A 20568-nucleotide genomic window follows, 5' to 3' on the forward strand; every position below is an offset into this window, starting at 1 on the left:
TCACCACTGGGCACAGAGACCAGGACTGCAGGGGTGAAGCCAGGGAGGGCCCAGGGTTGCTGGGGGCCACAGATGACAGGGACATGAGGCCTGGGGTGCAGAGGAATGTTTATTGGGCCTGCCCTTCCCAGCCGGGCTCACCTAGGTTCAAAACCCCTGCACAGGTACAGGGGGGCAAGTGAGGCAGGAACCCACAGCAGAGTCACCTGAAGTATCTGCTCGGACACCCAGCAGTCCTGCACCCTCTGAGCCAGGACTCTGGGCATCCAGACATGTCCCTTGGGATCCGAGGGTCCTGGGAGGGGGCACGTGGGTCACGGCCCCACGATGGGCAAACACCAAGGCTGGCGGGGCCGTTTCTCACCTGCTGCAGCCAATCACGGAGGCCCCTGCCCGTGGCTCTCTCTGCCCCACCATGCACATCCCGACAGCCTTTAGAGACCCCTGGGTTTCAGCCACACATCCAGACCGGCTGTTTTTTAACGCACCCAATGAGAGTCCACGTGTGTGGGATCCCTCACCAGCCAGGGCAGCGTCCCATGGAATGGGCCGGAAATCCATTTATAGCAGCCTGGGGTCAGGGGTAGCTGAGGGGCACCCGCCGCCACAGCCCGCCGCACAGGCAGTTCTTGATCCACCGCTGCTCCCACTGCTTGACGGCTGTCGTCCTGTTGGGCGACTTGAGCATGGTGACGCAGCCACATCTGCAGAGATTGTGGTGGGCAGGGTACTGGGTGGCCCTCCCTCTGCCCCGCCATCCCTCCAGCCTATTCCCCACTGTGCCACGCTGCCACCTGCTACGGGGCCTTTACACATGCTGTTCCACCCACCAGGAATGCTGTTCCCTGTGCCTACGCCAGCTAACCACTCCACATCCTTCGATCCTGGCTTGAGTGCCCCCCGCACTGTATGGAGTGGTTGGGGCTCCAATCCTGGCTTGGCCACTCTCTAGAAGCATAACCCTGGGAGTCACACGGTGCTCTGGGTCTCAGTTTCCTGGGGACACTTTGGAACCTAGCTGCTTGGCGATGTTGCTGCACCGTGGTAGCTGTAGCTTTTTTTCTGCACTTGGGTTACTGAGCTATGTGAGCTGTACGGTCACTTGACCCCGACACCATCTGACAGCCCAGGACAGACTTGCAGGACCTCCTAAGGCCACCCGGTGTCATCTCTCAGCAGCCCAGGAGAGCGCCGCCCCGCGACCCACTCACTCACCTGGTGCAGGCCTTGCACTCCTCCGTAGGGTAGGCTCCCAGGTGCAGCCTCCGCAAGTGGTCGATCTTGGGCTGGCCCGGCGCCCTGGAGGACAAAAGGGGAGGGTGTGAGAGAGGCCTGGGGGCAGCGCAGCCAGGCTTGGGCAGCGGCGTCTGTCCACAGGCAGGTGGTGCCTAGTCGCACAATCTGCCAGCCGACATGCGGGCCCCGGCGTCTGTGAATGGCGAGGCAGGAGCCGCAAGGCCACTGAGACGGCGCTTTCCCAGGTGTGCGAAAGCCCGTGAAACCCAGATGCCCCTGACGTAGGGGTGCCCTGTGTACCCAGAGCCTTCCGGAACATAGACTGACAGGGAATGACGTGCGCAGAGGAGCCAAAGAATTCGTGACAGTGTGGCAGGCACATCCCAGGTTTACGGTGACAATGATGTGAAAACAATTTCATTAAAAATAATAGGGATATGAAGTAAAATAATAGCTCTGTGCCCAACCAAAGGCTGGAAAGTCACGAAGCCCATGGAGGGATTCAGAGGGGTTTATACTTTCCTCCCTTTTCCTTAGTTAATAATTCTAATGATGACATCACCGTTACCCTTGAAACAGGAAAGTTTTGTCTACAGACCAGGTATATACAACTACATACAAATGTGGGCAGGTAGGAGCTCGAGTTCCCAGCCCCTCGCCACGGCTGGGGCAGAACGCACTGGCCCAGCCTCTGCAGCAGCAAACTCTACGGCCATGGTGCCGGTGGTGGCCTGGCCACTCTGCCTTTGGGATTTGTGCTTTGGGGACTACAGCCTGTGCTGAGTGACGCCACTAGGCCGCTTACCGCAGCACTGCCTGTGCCGGGAAAAGCCAACAGGACCTGACCCGCAGTGGGGCCGAGACGGAGGCGCATTAGAGGGCGGGGCCCCACACGGGCCCCACACTGACCCCGGCGGTCTCCAAGGCGTGTGCGCGAGTCCAGGGCGCTCCCGACCCTCCGTCTGGGGTCGAGCAGAGCATGCGCGTGGGGCGGGGTGGGGGGTGAGGGTTGGGCGGGGGGTGTCGTCTCCACATGGCCTCTGCCAGAGACACGCCCAGCCCTGGAAGGTGCCAAGACCTCTGGGCCGCTGGGAATCTGGTTCCAAAAGCTGCCGCGGGCGGGCGGGCCAGTTCGTTCTGCTCTTTCTGCTCTGACTAAACATGTTCAAATTTCTCCAAAACAAAAGGTTTAAAACCTCCCATATGACCGTCCCTCTTTTCATAAAGCCTTTTCCTGAAACCCAGACCCAAGCTTGTGGTTCATCAGATGGCTCCTCCCACCATGAGCACCAGAAAGAAAATGCCGGAAGCTCCGGGAGCCAGGTGCTTGGAGCAGCCTCCCTGGAGCTGGGGCTGCAGGGACTCATTGTCTTCCTTCTGCTCATCTGTGACATCTAAGATTCCAACCAAAGTCATCAGCTACTTAGGGAATTCACGTGTGTTTCTTGTTTCTTCACGAAGTGAGTATCTGCGATGGAGGTGGGGTCTTACGGGCCCTGGGTTCAAATGGTGGCCTGGGCACTCCCTGGCTGTGTGACCTTATAAAGTGGGGGTGACAAAGGTCCCACCACACTGCAATGCCACCATGCAGTAAGGGTTAGCTCAGCAGGCCTGGGTTGTCCAAACCCTGCACGGAGAAGGGCCGGCCCTTGACTGGCCCTGGGAAGTGACCTCAAAGCCCTGAAGAAGCGTCTTTGTTCACCGGGAGCCCTGGGCCATGCTGGGGACTCTACACCAACAGTGGGATGTATGGCGGGGCCAGAGACTAAGGTCAGCCGGAGGGCAGGGGTGCCCTGTGCAGGGAGGTTGAGAGCTCAAATCAGGAAAAACCAAACTGGGAGGATGAAAGGAAGTGGCAGGTCCTGGGGTGGGGGTGGGTCAATGAGCAAAGGACGCATCTAGGGTGAGCCCAGAAGGAAGGAGCAGGCGCAGCAAGTACAAAGGCCCTGAAGTATGAAGGAGGGAGCCGTGCAGGTGTTGGGGAGAACTTTCCAGAAGGAAACAGCCATGCAGAAGCCCCGAGGCAGAGAGGGGTACGCACCTGATGAGGCCGTCGAGCTGTAAGCTGGTGGCACTGCCCGGTAGCGTGGGCGCCTTGCCGAAGTGCAGGCGCAGGGGCTGCTTGGGCTGCAGGCGGCTGACTAGGCCGTCGCTGACGGGCAGCCAGTCCAGGCTGGGGATGAGCAGCTGGCTGGGCAGCAGGCAGCACTCGTCCACCAGGGCCTCGTCCGGCTCGCTTGCCGGGCCCTCGTCGCGGCCTGCGGGACACAGTGAGGGCAGTGTGCTCAGCATCCCTGCCCAGGGCACTGCCCAGGACGCACTGCTGCCTCCTGGGGCTCACAGAGCTACCGGTCAGGGCCCTGGCTCTGCCCTGTCTTGCTGGGTGACCCCAGGGAGCTGTTTTCCCCTCTCTGGGCATGGTCACCTCTTCTGTAAAACAGGACCTGCTCATCCATTTTAAAAATATCCACTGAGTGCTCGCTTTAGCAGCACACATACTAAAATTGGAACGATACAGAGAAGGTTAGCAATGGCCCCTGTGCAAGGATGACACACAAATTCGTGAAGCGTTCCATGTTAAAAAATATATATATATCCACTGAGTGCCCTTCCCAGAAATGGGATGCAAGAATGACAGAGCTTGGCCCCTGAGAAATGTACAAGACTAGCCAACAGGTGCCCAATAACCACTGACATCCAAAAAGCACCCACAGCAGGCCTGGGCCTGTGCTGGGCGCTGAGGAAACGGCAGAGAGCATAACAGAGCTTATATTCTGGTGGGGGAGCGGGGGGGGGGGGGGACGCTCAGCCAGGGCTTGTGTTTTGGTGGGGAGATGGGGCAGAGGGCAGTGTCTCACAGCAGATCCAGAGCTTGGTGAGCAGCCGGAAGAGCAGGGACATGCTGTCCTGGGTGTCCGAGGTGGCCGTGTACACGGGCAGGCAGCTGGGCTTCAGCAGGCCCCAGATGCGGATGACGACCATCAGCTCCCGCAGCACGCCCAGGGAGGTGCCGTCCCGCAGGAAGCTGTGCCCCGGCCGCAGCGGAGAGCCCTGCAGGGAGAGGCACTCAGTGTGTGTAGCCTCCTGGGACAGCGGGACAGCAGGGGGATGAGGGATGCAGAGTTTCTTGGGGGTCAGTGGAACCCCCTAACCTGGGGGTGACGGGCAGCATGAGACATCTATGCCTGTCACATGGGGGGAGCCCTGGCACAGGGTGGGCAGAGGCAGGCACCAGCCAGAGCATCCCCAGCCCCAAGGACAGAGGAGCAAGTCCCCTCCCTCCCCCAGATGGCAGATGGAGCAACACTGACACTGCAGGCTGGAATTCTGCACACCTGCGACCAAAGCACGTGGTGGACTGTGCTGGGAACCGGAGGGAATGGCCCCAAGCCCGGGACCCCTGGCTGCCTACACGCCATATAGCGGGGAAGGGGACTTAAACCTGTTCCCTGCTGGGCCATGTGGGTAGGATCCACAGGCCTGGGGGCAGGGAGGGTGGAGTGTGTCCCCCCCCCCCCCCCCCCCCCCCCCCCCCCCCCCCCCCGCCTCTGGCAAGCCTGGATAGGAGGGTGGAGGGAGAAGCTGTCCATGTGACAAGCCAGTGATTTCAAAGCCGGGACCACCCAGGGACAGTGAGCAGGGGTGAAGGCGGGGAGGAGGCCCTGGGTGAGAAGGGGCCCAAAGAAGTGGGGCTTTGAAAATGGGGTCCAGAAAAAGACGTAAGAAGACCCCTGGGGAATAGATAGGGGCAGGGCTTTGATGAGGGGCGGGGCAGGAGGTGGGGCTTCAAGGAAGGGTGGGGCTGGAGGTGGGGCCCCACTGCAAGGGGTGGGACAGGTCAGGGGTGGGCCTTTGTGGTGGGTGGGGCTCCAAGGCCGGGACAGACAGCCACAGGACAGGGCAGCACGCACCTGGTTGGGCAGGCTGGCCAGCAGGTAGAGCACGAAGTCACCCACCCACTGCAGGAGCTGCTGCAGTGCCTGCAGTGTGTTCATGTCCAGAACAAACTCCTCCGTCTTGAGGTTGATCATGACCTTGTCAATGTCTGCAAGCAGATGGGGTCAGGGGCTGGCTGGCACACAAGGGCGCCTGGGGCTCTGCACCCCTTGGTCCTTAAACCTGCACCAACTAAGCACCCACCACACACTGGGGCCCAGAGGGGGCCCCACACTGATCCAGGGAATGAGTGAGCAGGGGACAGCAGGGCAGGGCCTCGAGGCAGGGGCCGGGTGGAGAGGAGCCAGGTGTCCACCTGCCTGAGCACAGGCAGGTCCCTCTGGCGGGGACACCATTACTCAGCCCCAGCCCCTCCGGTGAACACTCACTGACACCCACTGTGGTTGTAACCACCCCACCCAAGCCTGGCACCTGTCAGACACCCAACAGAGACCTGGACAGAATTCAGGACAGTCCTACAAAAACCAGGAAAGTACACCCAGCGCTTAGCTACTAGGAGAGTCACGTGTGTACTCAAAACATAAAAAAACTAAGGTTTTTAAAGGAAAAGTCAGGAGGCGTGGCCCTCACGTGGCCATTGCTCTGCCCCAGCATCTGCCTTCTAAGGCACGTGGTCAGGGAGTGGTCTGGCCGTTTTTCTCACGGGGCACCTTCTGCCTGTACCTATCCCTGTGTTTGGCCCGAATTTTCCACTGTGAACCTAGATCACTTTCATGGATGGGAAACAGGAGCAGGAGACCCCCGCCCAGCGCAGCCCACAGGGGCTCTCCTGGGGCCAGGACCCACCGACGTCCGTGATCTTGGCACAGATCTCGGTCAGCCGGTCGCCGGGACTCTTGTCGGGTGTGTTGAGGAAGTGTGGACGCAGTAGGGACTTGAGGGTGGAGCTGATGGCGATGAGGAAGAGCTTGGTGTGGTAGTCGCACACGCGAGCCACTGTGCAGGGCGACAGCCAGCACAGTGAGGCCTTCATGGCCAGGATCCGGGTGGACAGCACCTGCAGGGCAGTCGGCATGAGGAGGAGGCCAGGCCACGCCGGGGGGGACACCCACACTCATCCATACATGCCGCAGGTCAGGGAATACCTGCTGCAGACCGACCACCCCACCTGTGCATCACCTGCTGCACATAGACCCCCCTCACCTGCTGCAGGGCCGCGTTCTGGCGCGTGTATTCCTCATGCAGCTTTTCCACCAGGCTCTGCACCATGCTGGGCTGCACGTGCAGCAGGATGTCCCACCAGTCGTAGCCGGTCACCATGCAGTACTCGAGCAGGAAGAGCAGGTGCCGCAGCGCCAGGTTGACGTCCAGTGTGTGGCCCATGGAGGGCGAGATGCGGAGCATGCTCAGCTGCCGGGTTGGGGAAGACCAGCACCAGGTGAGACAGACCTGGGTGCCAGCAGGGAGGGTAAGGGGTGCCCCGGGCCACCTGGGTCTCGGGATGGACTGGGGCAGGGCCAGAGTCCATGGGCACTCGGGAGCTGTGTGGTGCCGGGCACCTGGCACTCCCTCTGGGCCTTGTACTCGTCGGTCAAGTGGGTTGTCTAAGGAGTTGAGTCTGGGTGCGTGCAGGGCGCTCGGCAGAGCCTGGCAGGTGGTACGCATTAAACAAGGCTCTTGGGAGCCGTGTGCAAAAGGAGTGCTCCCTAAAATGGCTTCAAAGGCCTCCCTGAGTCTGCAGGGTGCATTTGGGGTGGTGGGCACATAGCCACGTTCAGGGGCCGTGGGGTCTCTACAAAGAGGAGCTGAACCTGTGACTGAAATGGGCTTACCTTCCCATAGTTGTCGATGCCCACGAGGGCCAGAGAGGTCCAGGAGAGCTGCATGGCCTTAAAGTGGACGGCGGGACCTGCGGTCCGAGGCCGCTTGATGGCCGGCTCGTCCACTGGCCGCGGGGCCGCAGAGCTATAGAACACAGCCATGGTCTGCAGCGAAAGCCGGTGCACGATGTGGACGCTGCCGTCATGGAAGGCCAAGGCCAGCCCTGCAGCAGGGCACAGGCATGGGCTCAGGTGTGGGCAAGGCCTAGGATACGCTCGCCTGCGGCTGCTGACCCTGAGCAGAGGCTCCCCGTCTGAGGTGGGGGTGCGAGTCCTCCGCTCAGGTGTCCAGCCCATGCCCCCCAGCTGCTCCCTGCTCTTTCTTTAGTGACGGGCTCCCAAGTCAGGGAAGCAGGAGGTCATCCACCTCAAGACACATCTCCCACGGCCCCTCGCAGCCGGGACTAAACCTTGGCTGACACGCACCCTCCAGGGAGACACGGGGGAGAGGACCCAGGCTCAGGGCCTCCTGGAGCCCCATAGCAGGTACCCTCAGGGCAGCATGGCTGGGGCCCACTGTTGGCAAGACTTCAGTTGTCTCAAGGAAACCAAATAACCTGCCAACAGTCACCACGTAAGGCAGGTGGGTTCCAGAACCCACAAGCTCGCGGACAGAGCAGATTAAGGGGGCCCCTGCAGGTAAAAAGAGAATGGAGAACAGAGTTTCCCACCCACTTCTGTCTCCCAGCAGGTTTAAAGTAAGAGGCCCTGAGCCCAGCATGGATTTTGATAAATGTTCCTTCCAGGAAACTGGAGGAGAACAAGAGCTGGGAAGGGAAGGGCCCGAGCTGGGAAGACTGAGGCTCAGCATGGGAGGGCACGCCTGACCCACTCAGGGACACGGACACCCCGGATTTGGACCCAGGACCAACACTGTAGTTGCTAGAATAGTGGGGAAGAGAGGTGCTGCCTGCCTGGAAAGGTATGTTGCCCCCAAGTCCTCTCTTATTTATTTGCAACAGCTCTTTACATATTAAAGAGCATAGGTTTTTGTGAGCCAGCCTCGCAGCCCTCTGACCTCATCAACCCTGAAGGCAGGGGCCTGCCTCCTTGTGAGGAGCCTCCAGAGGCCGAGCTCCATGGCCCCAAAGCCTGCCTTGGAGCCTGCCTTCCCTGGCCGGACCTGAGGGGCTGCACACGCTGCTCCTGGGCTCAGCCTTACCGAGGCCGGGGTAGAACTGGGTGTCGCTGGCCACCTTGAGGTCGGTGTTGGTGAGTGAGATGGGCAACTTGGGCAGCGCCACGGCTGACACACGGTCCAGGTCATTGGTGGCTGACAGGATCCGCCACTTGAGAATCATAGGCTGTTTGTCACCAACTGCAAAATCAGAGGGCAGAGAGACGGTGTGGCAATGGGGGAAGATGAGACTGAAAAGGAACCAGTGAGCCCTCTGGGGGCTGCAGGAATCATGTCCACCCAGAGCCCCCTTCTCTGGGGTCCAGACCATCCCTGCTCTCAACCTAGTAAGACCTAGGCCTGGCCAATCAGAGCACTTCAGGCCCCACCAGCTGATTGGTTCAGGGATGGGCATGTGAGCTGGGGCGGACAAATAGCATGCAGTCCTGGGACTTTATGGAGACCAGGAGAGTGTGGCTGGCAGTGATGCCAGGGGGATGGTGTGGCAGCCAACACAGCGGGGTGAAGTATCGCACCCCCCAGGCCTTGCAGCTGCACAAACTCCAACAGTCCCTTCGGACCTCAGTCGGGTTTTCTGTTCCTCAGTGTCCGGAAGTCCTGGGTGGGACCCTGGCTCTCCCCACCCAGCAAGGCTATGCAGGACTGTGGACCGGCCCAGGTCCACCCCTCCCCGCCCCGCTGCCCTCTGGGTGATGAGCAGCTCTTCCCAACTCAGGCAGAGTCGATTTCCAGGAACTGGACTTGCCACAGACACTGGCACATGTGCTCTAACTGAGGCTCAGGGGCGTGTGCGGGAGGCCGGCTCTCTCGCTGCACTCGGGACACTGAGGCCAGCCCGAGGTGCCCACTGGGGCACATAAGGCCACGTGGAGGAGAATGGGGTGACCTGCGACTGTGGCAGCCCTGCCACAGAGACAACGGAGGATTGTTGGTTTGAGCCGCTCAGCTTGGGGCTGGTCTGTTACACGGTGAAAGCTGACTGTGACACGGTTCCTCTATGCCACCCATGTCATCCTGAGATCTTTGTCATCACAGTTATAAAGCCTTGATCTCTTTCAGATCTGCTCCCAGCCCAGCAAGGGAGTCTGGCAAACATCGTTCCCCAGGGGAAACTGAGGCCTGGAAAAGTGGCTGGGACTGCCAGAGGTCACAGAGTGGAAAGGGGCAGTCTCCCCGCGTGGGGTGTAGTCTCTCGCGTGGAACACATGGAACAATAAGTGCCAGCGCTGGGTGACGCAGGTGCTGCAACAGCACATGCAGGGGCTTGAGGCGGGGAGAGGCTGAGTCGCTTGCCTGGGTCCACCTGGCTGGTGAAGGAGAGCTGGGCTCTGAACCCCTGCACATCTGCCCTGGGCCGGGCAACCCCTGACCACAGGCCAGGCTGTGGCAAGTGCTGAGGGGTGGAGGAGGGCCCTGCCGCCAGGCAGGGAGCAGGGAGGCCTGGCCAGGCAGGGATGGTGGTGGCAGAGGAGGACAGTGTGGCAGAGGTGGCTGGTGTGGCAGAAGGGGACAGTGTGGCAGCGGTGGATGGTGTAGCAGAAGGGGACAGTGTGGCAGAGGACAGTGTGGCAGAGGTAGTTGGGCCATGCAGCCTGGTGAGGTTGGAACGCAGGGCGGAGGGGAGCACTGAGCTCAGGGCAGGCCACGTCCAGGTCCCTGGAGCTGCCTTAGGGATGTGGGATTTTATCGGGGTGGTGGGAGGCCACCGTGTGCGTGAGACGCGGTCTCACTTGTGGCAAGCTCCTGGGGCTGCTGTGTGGAGGACGGTTAGAGGAGGAGCACCAGAGCCTGGCGAGGGGCTGGGGCCACACCAGCTGCAGCTGGTAAACAATTGCCCACAGATAGGATGGAAGAGAGGGAAGGGCCTGGGGCCAGGGCAAGGGAGCAGGTGGCTTAGACATTGGAGCAGCCTGGGGCCGTCCGCCTGGGCCTGGGCAGCCAGAGCGGCACAGAGCTGGACTGCACGCAGAAGTCAGCACCCCGGCCACAGGGGCCCCACAGGCTACTCCGCAGATGAGGGATGCAGAAAAAGCCCAGGCAGCGGCAGTGCCAAGGCCCACAGCTGGCCCTGGGGCTGGTCACCATCTGGGCTGGACAGACGTCCCAATGCAAACCTGGACTGGCCTGCCTTGAGGGGTAGTGCTGGTGCTGTCAGATGAGCTAACGGAGCCCACACTGCCTGGTGACTCATGCTGTGGGGCCTGCCAGGAGGGGCAGCAGTGACTGTCTTCATATTTAATTACTCCAAAGGCCACAATGGGCCGTTTATGTAACCGCCCTGCAGGGCCTCTTGACATGGTTTCATTAGCGGGTTCTGATTAGCACCGGCCCAAAGCCGGACCACTCCAGGGCCCATTAGCGCTAACCGGCAAAATGCTTGAGCTCTCATCTGCCGGGAAACATCGCCCTTCTCCAGGGCGGAGGACTGAAAGCCAGGCGGGCGGTGGGCGGCCCCATGATCTCGATTCCGGGTTGAAAATCAGGGACTTTTCTGGCTTTCCCAGTCACTCCAGGTGGGCATCTCCACTTTGCCCCACCCCAGGGTTTGTGTTGGGGGGCAGGGGGGGTCTTGGTACGGGGTCCTGGCTGTGCAGGGCTCTGTGGGTGAGGATGGGGGGCAGCCGGGCAGATAGAGGCTCGGCGGGGGGGGGGGGCTCGGAAGATGCTGTAGGAGAGACGGGCCTGGGGGTGCATGTTCCTGGCAGAGCCTTGCTCACTCTGAACCAAGTTTCTGGAGGCTTCCATGCACAATCGCAGCCCTGCCCACCACCTGCCCCCCTCCCCAGCCTGTTTCACCTCATAGACCTCGTACCCCAGGACCTTTGCACTTGCATTTTCCTCAACCAGACACACCATCCCTGCTGGGTGACTGTGGGTGAGGGACTCCGCCCCTCTGAGTCTCAGTTTCCCCCACAGGGCAGGAATAATACCAGCACCCCCGCAGTATGGTGTGAAGAAGACGGAACAAGTCAACATGTTTGAGGCATGTGGGACGGCCGCAGAGCTCAGTGAATTAGAACCAAGTGCCCAGGAGGGCAGCCCCCGAGGAGGGAGACTCACCCACGGGAGAGATTTGCTGGAAGATGTTGTTCACGGGGAGCCCCTCCTTCCGAAGGGACCAGCACTCTACAATGCTGCTTGTCTGGCTGGACGCGCACAGGAGCACCTGGCAGGATGGGGTGGGAGCGCGGTGAGGCTCGGGACCCCAGGCAACACATCACCTGTGGGCCTGACTCCCGGCTGGCAATCGGGGCTCACACGGCATCCGCCTCGCAGGGCCGTTGTGCCCACAGTCCACTCCCCCTACCTGCCGCACCACCTTTCAAGAGAGCTGCACAGGAACAGCAGATGTCACCCCCATGGCACCTCCCTGCCACAAAGCAGAGAGAGGACCGAGGCAAACACGTTGGGGCTTCGAGAAGTTTGGGGCCTTATTGATTCATGACATCGGGAAGCCAGTGACCTGGTGTGCTCAGCTGAACAACTCCCTAAAGTGATCCCTGTCCTCATCCTGGGACCTGTGGATGTGTCACCTCAAGTGGCAGAACGAGCTTTGCTGATGGGATTAAGGACCTTGGGACAGGAAGTCACCCTGGATGACCTAGGGACCCAGTGTCAGCACAGGGTCCTCCTATGAGGAGGCAGGGGGGTTGGAGGCAGAGAGACTGGGAAAAGCTGCGCTGCTGGCTCTGAAGGGGGAGGGAGGGCCCGAGCCGAGGGACACGGGCTGCCGCTAGATGCTGGGAAAGGCGGGAGGTGGGTTCTCCCCTGGAGCCCCCAGGAGGGGCGGGCCCTGCCACATCTTGACGTCAGCCCACTTAGGACCATGTCAGGCTCTGGCCCCCAGGACTCTCAAACAATAAATGTTTTATCTTAAGCCACCAAATCTGCGTGGTTCGCTGCAGTGGCCCTGCCCTGCCCCCAGGCTCACCTGCTCGGACATGTCTCGGGCCAGGAACTTGAGGTGGGTGATGGCAGGGAACTTGTCCTTGCGGTTGGGGTCGGTCGTGCAGCGCATGAAGAGTGAGGGCAGGATCTCAGTGTCTATGCGGCACTTCTCGCTGACCACACTCACACACACCTTGTAGAACTGCACGGGTGAGGCGCTGCTGCCATCCGCCGTGGCCACCACGATGTTGCCACCCGCCCGTGAAGGCGATGTCCGCCAGGGCAACACGGCCGCGCAGCCGGCACAGGCTCTCGGTCGATGTCAGCACCTGCCCGCTGGGCTTGAGCAGCGACACAGTGACCAGGCCGCTGACTGTCACCCGCGATCCAGCCCTCCATGGGCTTGCCCCCGAACAGCGTGAGGGACGGCGAGAACTTGACCCGGGAAAACTTCTCGCCAAAGCTGGAGGCACCTGACTGCGGGGGAGGGGAGCAAGGGGCCTGCTCAGCCTTTTGGGGTCTGCCTTTTGTAACTTGACAAGCCCCCTCGGGAAGCTGCACCCACAGAAACACCCACAGAGAGGAACAATTTGGCAGAAGTGAGGAGAGCGCGGATCTGAGTTCAAATCCTGCCTCCACCACTTGAGCACTGTGTGAAGTAGGCTTCTCTGACCCTCAGTCTTCTCATCTGTAAGATGGAACAAATGATATCTCCACTTCAGAGGACAGAAGGATGTTTAAATGGGTGAACATATGTAGAACAGGAATCACAACCTCTTTCTATAAAGGGCCAGACCCTTGGAATTTTCAGTTTTGGCAGCCAGGTCATCCCTGTTGTGACTACTCAGTTCTGTCTCTGCCTTGCAGAAGCTGCCACACACGGTACACAAACAAGTGAGTATAGCTCTGTGCAAATAAACTTCATTTGCAAAAACGGGTGGGGGCCGTGTTTGACCCACCCTGAGGTACAGTACTAGCTGCTGCAGCTGTTCGTGTCCTAGGTTTTCAAACTGGATTTATTAAGTCATAATTTGCATAAGACAACACCCTTTTTTAAGCATGAGTCTCAAATATGCCATCGTGGAAAACTGCAGCTATCAGGTTTGGACCATTTCTACCCCCTCAAAGGGGCACCCTTGGCAGTCAGCTGCTCCTAACACACCCCAATCCCTGGCAATCACCAACAGGATTTCTGTCACTAATTCTGCCTTTCCTAGAATTTCACCTGAACAGAACCACGCAACAAGTGTGGCCTCTGTGTCTGGCTTCTTTCCCTCAGCACGACACTTCCACCGCAGTGTTCAATTGTGAACATGGCGCCAAGTTGGAGGCTTAACTGGGTTTCTCTGTGTAGCCTAAGGAGCACCTGCGCCCCCTCCCTCAAGTGAACTGGGACAAAATGCAGATTCCTGGGCCGCCACGGTACAAGACCAGATGTCCAGGGAGGGCAGAGCCCCGGAACCTCCAGCCGCGAGGGCGTGGGCATGCTGGCACCGGGGTGGTCCCTGTGGCAATGTCGGAACCAAAGAACTGGAAGCACCTATATAATCTCCCAGAAGAGAAACGCTGGTGGCAACCTTGACACACCTGTCACACGGAATTCTCCAGAACCCAGCATAAGAATAGACACTCGAGTCCTTGTATGATGGATGTTGGAGACTCAGAAAGGTGAGAGGAGGAGGGGAGAGGGATGAAAAATTTCCCAAGGGTACAACATACACTATGCTGGTGACAGGTACACCAAAGCCCAGGGTCCATCACTTTACGATATATGCACGTACCAGGATTCAACTTGTACCCCCTCAATCTACCGAAATAAACTAAATAAAAACAAACGTATTTGGTCATTAAGAAAATGAAATGCTGACACAGGCTACAGCACGGACAATCCTTGAGGACATCGTGCTCAGTGAGAGAAGCAATTCGCAGAAGGACACATAACATGAGACTCCATTTATGTAAAATGTCCGGAACAGGCAAACCCAGGGGTGGCAAGTAGATTCCTGGTTGCTGGGGAAGGGGATGAGGTGATGGCCAATGGGGATGGTGCTTTTTGGGGTGCTGAGAATGTTCTAGGGTGGCGGCTGCACAACCCTGGGAATACACTAAAACCCACTAGACTCCACACTCTAAATGGGGGAGGCCCACGGTCTGCAAATTCTATCTCAATAAAGCTGTTACCAAAAACACCCCAAAAAAAGACCGACCAGGCCTGCAGTGTGGGGAGCACAGTCTGGGAGGCCTGCCCATGGGATGAGGAATAGAAGGCCACGCCTTCTCCTGGGATCTCATGGTGACCCCACCTTTGATACAGGAACTAACGCCAGCGGGGCGTGAAGTCAGGGTTTGAACTCAGGTGCCTCTGGCCCTGGCCTCTCCCACTCTCAACTGTGATGCCGCGCTGAGTCACAGGGTATAGAGAGAGGAGTTCTGGATGTCACTGAATCAAAGGGTAGGTTGGTTCTGAGGACAGCAGCCATTATTTAAATAGGTGGCTCCACGATTTTAAGCCCTTCACAAATAGTGAAGGAAAAAAAGAAAAAAAATAGGTGGCTCATTGAGGACAGCAGCCACCAGTTAAACAAATGACTCACTGAAGACAGTAACCGCAGTTAAACGGGAAGCCCACTGAAAACACAGGTGCTAAGTGACAGCCTGATTGTATGGTGGGCCATGCCCAAGGCTTAAGACACAAGAGGATGTTGGTGGTGGGAGAAGAGACAGGATGGCAGGTGGATGGGCAGAGTGACGTAGTCTCCCCCATCTCACCTGCTCACTCAGGCAGGACACCCACCTTCTCCACGTGCAATGCCAGCTTCACCCCGTTGTGCAGCCAGGACAGGGCCACAATGGGGTCCCCCTCCACCAGGCTGCCCACCGAGCTCTCCCAGCTGTTGGCCAGGTGGTCCGCCATGCTCCAGCACTTGATCTGCCCATCAGCATCCGCTGACAGAAGCCGGGAGCCTGCGGGTGATAAACGGCATCGCAAACCCTCCACTGACGGGCAGACTGTCCAGGGGCCGGGGAGGAGCCCAGTGCGGGGAGAGGCCATAGCCCAGGCAAAGGCAGAAAGCAGGGAGGACCACACACGCTCCAGAGACGGCTCTGGACACACAGAACAGGAGCCCTCAAGGCCCTGTGGGAGGAGGCGGGGGCTGCAAAGTCACAGGCCAAGGACTGTGGTGACAATCGTCAACCCAACGGTGCACATTGGCTCCCTGTGGGACCTGGCCGGCCCTCACCTGACTGGTCCCACTCAAGACAGGTGATGGCCTCGCTGTGCTCCGAGGCAACAGAGTGCAGGTCCCAGGGGTGCTCCGTGTCCAGGATGTGAATCACGCGGGTCAGGTCTGCGGGGATGGGGCATGGTCAGCTCGACCTGGCACCGCGGCCATGATGCCAGGCAGGCTTGGTAGAGGAAACCAGTGCATGTCCCACCCATTGGGGAGGCTGCTGAGCTAGCTACAGTGATGGCCACGAGACAGCTACAGAACAGTCTGTCTCCCCAGGGGAGGGTGGCACAGGCTGTGAACAGCTGCCAGCGTGGCTACAACCATGTCTTCAAAAGGACACACAAAAAACAAATTGGAAGAAAATGACCCCAAAATGCAGTGGGGTGTCTCTCCACAGAAGATAACAAATTATCCTAATTTTCTGTGGTTTTATAATTTCCCTAATAAGCGCACATTACTCAAGAGACAGGCTCAGCCTGAACCTCAGGGGCTTTCAAAAGCCAAACAGTGACAGGTACAGTCTGGAACTGGGGCAGGAGCCTCTGACAGCCTTAGCCGGCCACCCACCGAAACCCCATGCAATCAGTACAGGGGACCCCAGTGTCTCCTTGGCACCTGGCTTCCGGGCACCAAATCCACCCTCTGCACCCTGGCGAGCTCAGGGCTCTGCGACACCCCAAGTGAGGAATGAGGGCCAGCGCAGGCAAGCATTCCCGGGGACTCCCATGCGTGCGTGGTGGGCGGGGCAGGCGGCACACCCTGGTCATCACTGCGCAGGTCCGTGGTGAAGGCGATGAGGTTGCGGCAGGACCAGGCGCAGGCCAGAGGCACGGACGGGCAGTGAGTGCTCTTGGGCCACTTCTCCCACTCGCACACGTAGGCCAGGTCCATCATCCCACCTGCCGTAGACCCCGGGTCGTACCACTCTGGGGATGGCGCCGGCTCCTGCTGGGGGGCAGGGGGCAGGAGTCTGGCTAGCCAACTGTGTTGACCGCGAGCCTGCAGGTGCTGGGGGCGGGACTCCAGGAAGGAACAGCCAGCTTGAAGGCCTGGAGGCCAGATGGTGCCTGGGCTGTCCCAGGCGGAAGGGGGGTGGGGAGCAGGAAAGCACCGGGTGGTCTTGGGCCTTGTGGCCCACAAGGTGGGAGCTCTGTGAAGGCTCGGAGCAGGGACACCCCTTACAGTCCTGGGAGGAGAGGCAGGAGTTGGGGGCAGGAGGGGAGGGCTTCCGCCCAACCAGGACCCAAGTATGGAAATGAAAATCGTGACTCCCTTCCAGGAATATTCCCTGCTCTTGGCTAGCCTTAAAAATTCAATTAACCACCTGATAATAATAATAGTCTCCAAGCACGCCAGAGTCCCCAGGTGTTTTAGTTCCCTATGGCCGCCGTCCTCAACCCCCCCCCCCCAAGAGGGACGCCCAACAGTTACCTGTCCGTGGCCTGTTAGGACTGGGCCTCACAGCAGGAGGTGAGCTTAGGCAGTGATGCCAGTGCTGGAGAGCGGCTGCAAATACAGATTCTCCCCAGCAGAGAGGACTGACTGCAGGATAAATGTAATGGGCTTGAATCATCCTGAAACCACCCCCCCTCACACAGGTCAGTGGTAAAATTGCCTTCTACGAAACCGGCCCCTGGTGCCTAAAAGGTTGGGGACCGCTGCCCTGTGGAAAATAAGAGATAACATCTCAATCTATGTCCTCGAGTCATTTTTCAGAAATCCCCACCAGGTGGAAAATACAGATAAGGGGAAACCGAGGCTTGATCTTTGTTCTGAATTTTACCCAAGGGATCTGGAAAGTCACACACACCTTAACGCTCCTTTTCAAGAGGCCTTGCTTCCTAACCAATTAATTGCTAATCAAAGAATCTCCGAGCCCACCTAAAACCTATAAGCTCCCACTTCTACTTCAAGATACCCACATTTTTGGGCCACACCGATGTATAACCTCCATGTATTGATTTACAGTTTTTTTTTTCAACTTTAAAAGGCCTTGTAGAAATTTTTTTTTTTTTTTGAAGAGACAGGGTCTTGCCCTGTCACCCAGGCTGGAGCACGGTGGTGCCACCATAGCACAATTATAGCTCACTGGAGCCTTGAACCGAGTTCAGGTGATCCTCCTGCCTCAGCCTCCACAGCAGCAGGGACCACAAAGGTGGGCCACAACCCAGGCCCAGCTTTTTTATCTTTTAAAAAAAATGTTTATGGTTTTTAGATATGGGGTCTTGCTCTGTCACCCAGGCTGGGGAGCAGTGGCACGATCTTAGCTCACTGCAGGGGAAACTTTGTTAGGGTCTCTTCTGAAGGAACAGCCTGGAATATGCAAGAGGGCAGAGATGCTGGGGGGAGCCCCGGGGTTTGGCCTGCGGCCCAGGGTGACAGCCAGCACCAAGAGCGGTGAAGATTTCCTCGGTGCAGACGTTTCCCTTCACCGTGACAAAAGCTCAGTGAGAATGAATTACCATCAACCCCATTTTTCTTAACTACCTACCCACGCCCCCCCAACTTCCTCAAGGTCTGCCCACAAGTCCGTTAAAGTCTTTTACCTGCCTTCTTGGACACCCCTTTGCCTTCCAGACCCCGCCCCCAATTCGCCCTGTGAGTTCTGGCCCCACCTTAAACTCTAAGGCTCAACCCCAGGGACCCCATACACTGTCCAGGCCCCGCCCCTATCCCCCCACCTGTCCCCAGGCCCCGCCCCAGAGACTTTGTACACTCTTCAGGCCCCACCTCAGGGACCCCATACACTCTCCAGGCCCCGCCCCAGGGACCCCATGCACTCCCCAGGCCCCACCCCAAGGAATCCATACACCGCCCAGGCCCCGCCCCCGAGTTCCCCGACCCCACCCCCGGCCTCCGCCTTCCCCCCGAGTTTCCGCCCCACTCCCAGGGCCCTGTCCCCACATGCTCCGGGCCGCGTACCCAGCACCCTTTGCTCCAGGCCCGCCCACTGACCCCCGCAGGGCACGCCTTCCGGGCGCCGCGCTCCCGGAGGCCGCACGCGCTGTCCGCAGGCCGGCCGCCCCCGACCCCGGACCCCTGCCGTCCCCGCTCACCTGCCGGCCTGTGTGCCAGGCCGAGCGGGCGTCCGCGGTGCGCACTGCACTAACGCCCCGGCCCCGGCGCCGCCATCTTCCCCGGGACCAACGAGTCGCCTCCGCGGCGCCGCAGCTCTTCAGGGACTTCTGGGACGGCGGCGGCTCCGGCCCCGCCCCTGCATCCGGGGTTATTTACATACATGTTAATGAGCCAGTAATTCCCAGCAGCCACCAGAGCGATATTTGGTAGAACAATGGACACTTTCTCAACCCCGGTTTATAAGTACGTGGGGCGCGCTATATGGCACAATAATATTGCAAAGAATGGGCTATTAAGTCGGGGGGGGGGCGCGAGCGCGCCATGGGAATTCGCCCTTACTGTAAAGACTTTAAATCAAGGCACTATAAGTAGGGCTTGGATTGGATGACGGTTTGTGCTCGCTTCGGCAGCACATATACTAAAATTGGAACGATACAGAGAAGATTAGCATGGCCCCTGCGCAAGGATGACACGCAAATTCGTGAAGCGTTCCATATTTTTGACTCACATTTCTACTATTAGTTCCCGGGTGGGGAAACTGAGGCTTCTATAAGAGAAGTGACTCACGCAATTGAAGGAACTCTGGCTTTACAGACGCATCTCCATCTCCTAATCTATAAAATTAGTGCAAATTCATTCCATATTGTGCTCTCTTTTTCTCATGTTCACAGGTGGGGAAACTGAGGCTCCGATAAGCGAGGTGCCTTTTCTCTTCTTTCCTTTTCTTTTTTTTTTTTTTGACATACAGTCTCACTCTGTTGCCCAGGCTAGAGTGCCGTGGCGTCAGCGTAGCTCACAGCAACCTCAAACCCCTGGGTTCAAGCAATCCTCCTGCCTCAGGCTCCCAAGTAGCTGGCTGGGACTACAGGCATGCGCCACCATGCCTAGCTAATTTTTTCTATATATTTTTAGTTGTTCAGATAATTTCTTTCTATTTTTCAGTAGAGACAGGGTCTTGCTCTTGCTCAGGCTGGTCTGGAGCTCCTGAGCTCAAATGATCCACCGGCCTCGGCCTCCCAGAGTGCTAGGATTACAGGCGTGAGCCAGCACACCTGGCCAAGGTGTCTTTTCTAATTGAGGGTCCTTCTGGCTTCAAACTGCACCCCTAGGAGTGGGGGGTAGGGGTTGCAAAAATGATTTTAAAAAAATTTTTTAAAAAATTTAAAAACTGCATCCCTTATTTTTGTTCCAAAAACTGATTCTATTCCTGACGGGCCCTCCCCAGTTTAGGCAACCCAAGATTTCCCAAGATAGTGGGCAAGTGGCACTCCGCGCCTGGAGGCCAGGCGACTGGGAACTGAGCTTGGGGATCCTGCAGGGTCGAGACTCGAACCTGCGTGGGCATGGACGCAGCCTTTGGACCACCGGCTGTGGGAACAGCTCCCCAGGCCCACCACTGCCCAGCCCTGAGGCCCAGACCCGCCCTCGGGGGACCCGGGATGCAGCCCCTTCCCAGAAGAGACTTCCTTTTGTCCCCCACTCTGGCCTTGAAAACTTTGTAAAGTGTGTTCAGGTGGCATAGAGCATCCCCAGGGCCCACAGCTTGGTTTCTAAGGGGTGCCCCACCCAATAAACGTCACGGGCTCCAGAAAATAAGAAGTGCTCAAAAAATAAAAACCACACAGGGATGAGGCTACCTCCAAGAGACACAGGAGCCACTGGAACAGCAGCGTGGCCAAAGCCGGAAGCATTCGAGCTAGAAAGTGACATTGGGTCATAATCCACAGTAGAGAGTAAATATTCACAAGTCCTTATTAATAGAAGTGGTTGAATAAATAAATAAATGGGTCCTCCTTTGTATAGCGGTGAGTAAAGAAAAAAGTAAAAGATAAGTGAGGGAGAAGTGTCCCCTGCAGAATACCTAATAATCTTTGTAGATACTCTATGCACAAGAAGCTGGACCACAGCCCCCTAGCCCTTCCCTGGGACAGCACAGAAAGGGGGAAGCTCGTCTGTGTCAGGGTGTGACCAAAGTCAACTCAGCTGTCATGAGTCATGTTGCTCCTGTGTACCCTTGAGACCCAATGCGGTGACAATGGCACTTTATTTCTGTGGTCTCCCTCCCAAAACGCATCACCCTAGTCTACTGATGAGACATCTGAGGGACATTCTCATAAATCCCAGGCAGCCCTCCTCAAACTACCCAGGTCATCAAAAGCAAACACAAAGTCCGAGAAACCCTCACAGCCCAGAGGAGCCTGCAGAGACATGGCCACAA

At 58.3% G+C, this 20568-nt stretch overlaps 1 protein-coding gene and 2 non-coding genes across 3 annotated transcripts; 2 read left to right on the forward strand and 1 right to left on the reverse strand.

The window, feature by feature from the left end:
* Positions 1-91: 91 nt before the first annotated feature.
* MED16 (mediator complex subunit 16) lies at positions 92-18465 on the reverse strand. Its single transcript, XM_045542931.1, is given in 17 exon segments — positions 92-704; positions 1216-1299; positions 3278-3494; positions 4095-4287; positions 5148-5281; positions 5980-6190; positions 6337-6543; positions 6966-7177; positions 8176-8331; positions 11212-11317; positions 12083-12295; positions 12297-12419; positions 12421-12516; positions 14834-15003; positions 15282-15389; positions 16031-16220; positions 18329-18465. Coding segments are annotated over 16 exon segments (2493 nt in total). The 5' UTR covers positions 16167-16220; positions 18329-18465; the 3' UTR covers positions 92-577.
* Positions 3711-3818, forward strand: LOC123631137. The gene has a single exon (XR_006733010.1). It is a non-coding gene; the product is annotated as a U6 spliceosomal RNA (small nuclear RNA).
* Positions 18466-18744: 279 nt separating the features above from the next.
* Positions 18745-18851, forward strand: LOC123631059. The gene has a single exon (XR_006732937.1). It is a non-coding gene; the product is annotated as a U6 spliceosomal RNA (small nuclear RNA).
* The last annotated feature ends 1717 nt before the right edge of the window (positions 18852-20568 follow it).

The sequence above is a fragment of the Lemur catta genome, chromosome 1 (assembly GCF_020740605.2).
Source record: "Lemur catta isolate mLemCat1 chromosome 1, mLemCat1.pri, whole genome shotgun sequence".
Lineage (NCBI taxonomy): Eukaryota > Metazoa > Chordata > Mammalia > Primates > Lemuridae > Lemur > Lemur catta.